Here is a 5,131-nt window from a genome sequence, read left to right as displayed (position 1 = left end):
TGTTTAAACACACAAGTGTACACACTTGATGACTCAGATTCACTGAAACAAGTTGCTCATACTTGGACAAAAGCTGGAGAACAAACCCAGAGAGTGAGGATAATAACTTATGACACCATCCAGTGGGTCAAACATTCATTACAGTTATAAATTATTCTTTCAGCTGTGTTTGCACGTTGTTATAAACAGTTTATAGATGTTTCTGTGATTTATGGAGTTTTTTCAAAAGTGCATTTTTGCAAGAAGGAGGTTCACTTTAGGGCACATTTGTGTTTAAAATGTTTTATTCAAATGCTTACGCACTTTTTTTTTGTCTTAAGGGAAGCACGGAAGGAGGTCTCATTTCCTCTTCAAGTCTTTGTTTTGCCAAAGTAGGTGGGCCACAARCTGWGTTACACACCCAGGTGCTGCAAACTTACATCAGTTTTCACTGTTTTAAAGAAGTGAATTCCTTATTTTTCTTTTATCAAAGTATGTTTCTCCAGTTCCAAGTTTTTAATCACATGTTTCAGGCAACAGAGAAGGAGCTTTTGAACCACTGTAGTTGTTCAGTGTTGCTGCCAGAGGAGAACACAGGAGGCTCAGATTTCTGAGACACATTTTTTCCTCTGACTTTCCACTGCTGCCTTCACGTCCTKYAAAAACCGTGGGAAACCGCACAACAACACAGATKTAGGTCACACTTACTTCCCATAAAAATAATTTTTAATCCATATTTGTGCGTACCACTGATTAATAAGAGGTGGGGTGAATGCTGAAGTAAAAATGTAATATAAGTATAAAAATAAGATGCAAAATCAAAAGAATGTCAGAATTTCAAGTCGCTAAGTAATAAGTTGTAAGTTTACGATGGTAAGTCATAACTACAGAATTATACCCTGCTAAATCATAATTATAAGACACTACAGTTATAATCATAAGTTGTAATTGTGAAACAGTGTCACAAATAAGACTTGGGGTTTTTCTTTTATAAGTGACATAAATAGGTTTCCATACAAAAGATGAGAAGGGAGCAGACTACAATGTAAAATCAATAAAATAAAAAAAGATGTTCTGAAGATATAAGCAAAAAAGAGTAAAAAACATATATTTGCAACAACTAACAGAAAAAAACATTTATTAAACCCACTTTGTATGCCGCATAAGTGGGGTAAAATAGGAAAAGATGGGAGACGCGATGAATACAAATCGATCATGTGAACTAAAACAGCCGTGTCCGAGCCGTCCATGAAGGCATCACTCGACTGACAATCCAACAGCTAATCCAGAGAGCGAGGATGTWCAGGCGAACCAGTGTGTGTCCGTTCAACGACCACAAACTCCTTCTCTCAGCAGARCCTGTCGAAATTCGGCCAACACTTTGACCCGTCACCGTTTAAAGTCGACTTTTCSCGGTGTCAGCAGTTCAGCAGTCGGTCCTGTCTCCCACGTTGAACCGGACTCTGCAGACGTTACGTCGGGACAATGGAATCCAACATTCTCCCGGACAGTATCCGCCCTCAGAGGCTGCAGCCGGGGATAGGATTCGGTTCTGGACTGACCGGGACCCTCCGCTCCTCCTCCCTCCGGCCCGGGGTGACGGTCCCCGTGGCGCCGCTGCTGTCGTCGTCGTCGGCGGCCTCTCTGTCCCCTGCGTCCGGGCCTCCTCCTCCGCCGCCGCCGCTGCAGCTCCACAGCCTGTACGGCGGAGCGGGAGTCGGGCTGGGGCCGGCCGGGGCGCGCTGYAACCCGGGGAACCCGGCGGTGCTGAAGGAGGCGGTGGAGGCGGTGGTCCGCAGCTTCGCCAAGCACACACAGGGCTACGGCCGAGGTAAGGCTCCAGGAGGACCGATGAGAGAATAAATGTGTAAATAAAAATAAAAGAAATAAGTAAATAAATGTGAGGAAATTGTTTCAAACTGGGGATGGGAGTTTGGACTGTTATGGCATCATCAWGTTTTATTATTACACCCTGTTACAGGACCAGCAAGATGGGACAAGAGTTTCCCAGCCTGGTTTGGGTTTGTGTATTGGTCCACAACATGACATATGAATTATATGAGTTTATACAATAATGTCTGTTTATTTGGAGAATATACAGACTTATTATGAACCATCCCTCAACCTAATATGATGGAAACTGAAGCAGCTACAGTTAATATTTTAAGTATTAAGTATTTCTTCTCAGTACAAATAGGATTTATTTGCAAAAGATTGTCCCTAAGTGCATTGACTGACCACCTCATCCCCCCAATAACCCATTTAGGCTTCCTAATGTCTTTAAAATAAGTAGAGCACCATTGTAGTCGGACGGGCAGTAACACAATTTCCTCAAATGKAGTTGAAGTTTACCTGCTTTTGATATTCTCCTAAATAATAATTTGGAGCAACACCACTGTTAAATCTAATCCTTCACCATCTTCCTGGTTTTCCTGCCTGTTTCTACTTTAGTTTCACAGGAAATGAAATCAAAGAATGCTGCCTCGTCGCTTTTATTGCAGGAAAACTAAAGGTCTTCTAATACACGTTTATAGTTTTGTAGCCAAGTCAAGATTATGAATCAGCACAGGCTGTCCAATTTTCCTTTATATTTGTATTTAAGCAGGCGAATCTCACAGAGATCCCTTTTTTAATGGAAGCTGTGACTTGAAGGCAGCCTAAACATGCATCTTTTTTGGTCTGTGGGAAAAAGAAATAGTACTCTGAGGAAAAACCCACGCATACACAACGAGCATACTCCTCCACAGAAAGACCCCAAGCCCACCCAGGTTTTGAACCCAGGATCTTCTTGCTGTTGCATTGCTAACCACTTAAGTTTCTTCTTGTACAGTAATCTGACTGATTCCACAATGTTGAGCTCTGTGGGGGGGACAGACCATCTGTTGCAGGAGTTTATCTTTTTCTTAAAGATTCTAACTTTTAAATCCAAGGCTTCATGTTTGGGACTCGTTTTCACGCTGCAGAGCGACTTTGGGACCAGATGCCTCCCTGTTGGTGATGTTGGACTATTAAGGGTCTATAAACATCTCAAAAGCGCATAAAGTTTATTTTATGGCTGACTAACAACAAAATGAGAGCATACGCTGGGTGTTTTACTGCCCCTCAGAGGGAAGCGTGTAMTGCTATCTGGATTGCAGATCAGGGATTTACGCTTCTGACGTCGCCGCACTCTTTGGAGTTTGTTGACAGAGATTTTTGTTTTCTGTCCGACCGGGCTGCGGCTCTGAAACGTATGTGACGATGAGCAAACTCAAACGCTCAAAGCTGAGCGGGCTCCAGCTGGGAAATACAGCAGCCAAAGAATTCTGCTTTTGAACCTCTTCGCAGATCCAAATCCAGTGAATCACTTTTTTTTTTTATAATTTTTTTTTCTCCTTTGTTGTTGTTTCCAAATTGTCACACAGGAATTTAAAGTCCTGGGGCTGTGGGAGTTTTTACTTAAAGTAGTAGCTCAGATCTTTTAAARAGTTTTGTGGAAAGGTTGTGACCAAAAATGATCTTACCTGAGAAATACTTTACTTTTTCTGACCACCTTTAAAGATGCTCCTCTAAGAATATTCACTGATTAAGGCATGAAGGATATTAAAGGGCCTGTGACATTAAAAGGTTAAAGAAAACACATTTTTATATAAGAAACCTTGCATAAAATGGGATTTTTACCCATTTGGTCAMACAAATGGCACATTTTCTTTTGAACTTGGATCAGCCAAAGTGAAACAGGAAGTGACATCAAAGGGGAACTATTTCAGAAAGAGAACTCTGTAGTCTTTGTTTATTGAAATTATATTATTTGAACCCTGACTYGTGTTCATCTGCCTTTAATAGTGACTCAAAATAATGTAAAGAAACATCAGATTCTTCTCTACAGTCTGTGTCCTYAGCCATTTTATCAATGCTCTAATCCACGCGGACATTCCCCTTTGACATCACTTCCTGGTATTTCAAATGCAAATATCTCAGTAAATGTTCATCTCAGCAGCGGGAATTTATTTTTGCAATATGTCATTGATGTTATCTTTCCAATAATGCCTTTATATTTATTTAAAAAATGCCATGTCACAGGCACTTTTAAGTGACATTTGATAAAACACAACGTGAACCTTGCTCCCCCCCCTCAGTGAACGTGGTGGAAGCTCTACAGGAGTTCTGGCAGATGAAGCTGACCAGAGGGGCCGACCTGCGGAATGGAGCGCTGGTTGTTTACGAAATGGTCCCGTCTAACAGTCCTCCCTACGTCTGCTACGTKAGCCTTCCAGGTGGCAGCTGTTTCGGAAGCTTCCAGGTTAAATTATCTGCAATCTGACARCATGATTATCATATTAGAAGAAACGCTGCTGTCTTTGATCAAGACTCTAAATCTGTATTGATTGTCTTCACCGTTTGACAGTTTTGTCCGACGAAGGCTGAAGCTCGGCGCAGCGCGGCCAAGATCGCGCTGATGAACTCGGTTTTTAACGAGCATCCTTCACGTCGAATTACAGACGACTTCATTGAGAAGAGTGTGAGCGAGGCCCTGGCCTCTTTCAATGTAAGTTTGAACAAATATTTGAAAGCCGTGCTGATAGAACTGTCAGTACGTCTGCAGTTGAATGAGTTTTACTGTTTGTTCAAATGAGAGGATATGAGTGAGGCTCGTTGTTTTATGCTGGTCTGCAGCTGTTTGCTGCACATGCAGACTTTTAGTGACCGGGTGATGTTGTTGTTTGCAGGGAAACCGAGAAGAAGCTGATAATCCAAACACAGGCATCGGGGCATTTCGCTTCATGCTGGAGTCCAACAAAGGAAAGTCTATGCTGGAGTTCCAGGTGSGGAAAAACTCAATAATTAGCCATTTTTTAAAACATATGTAAGATGAGTCGCCCAGGCAGTGTGTTAATGTTTCACCAACTTACAATGCAGTTGTGTTAACGCTCCTCCAATGGGGCTACTTATTGCAGCTCAGGAACAATGGGCCTCATGCAAGAACCGTTCGTACGCACAGATTTGTTCTTAAATTGTGCGTACGAGTGATTTAGGAGAATTTGTGGTATTCACCAATGTTTTCGTATTCTAAGATTTTTTTCAGATGAACAAAATTTACGAGTGGTCCAGACCTGTCGTATACTGTATTTTACGAGCAGTCAGTCTGCTGTTATCCAGACGGGTTTTCCTC

The 5,131-nt window shown here is 42.0% G+C and overlaps 1 protein-coding gene across 1 annotated transcript in view; it reads left to right on the top strand.

Moving 5' to 3' along the window:
• Positions 1 to 1,137: 1,137 nt before the first annotated feature.
• The window catches only part of lix1l (limb and CNS expressed 1 like), a 7,208-nt gene continuing 3,214 nt past the window's right edge, over positions 1,138 to 5,131 (top strand). Inside the window, exons 1-4 of the mRNA XM_014009288.1 lie at positions 1,138 to 1,810; positions 4,098 to 4,261; positions 4,367 to 4,507; positions 4,689 to 4,784. Of these exons, the coding sequence (XP_013864742.1) occupies positions 1,465 to 1,810; positions 4,098 to 4,261; positions 4,367 to 4,507; positions 4,689 to 4,784 (747 nt within the window). The 5' untranslated portion in view covers positions 1,138 to 1,464. The remainder of the gene's footprint in view (positions 1,811 to 4,097; positions 4,262 to 4,366; positions 4,508 to 4,688; positions 4,785 to 5,131) is intronic.

This window comes from Austrofundulus limnaeus, unplaced genomic scaffold (assembly GCF_001266775.1).
Source record: "Austrofundulus limnaeus strain Quisiro unplaced genomic scaffold, Austrofundulus_limnaeus-1.0 Scaffold56, whole genome shotgun sequence".
Taxonomy (NCBI): domain Eukaryota; kingdom Metazoa; phylum Chordata; class Actinopteri; order Cyprinodontiformes; family Rivulidae; genus Austrofundulus; species Austrofundulus limnaeus.
The sequence above is the reverse complement of the archived record's forward strand: the minus strand, read 5'-3'. Positions and strand labels throughout refer to the sequence as shown.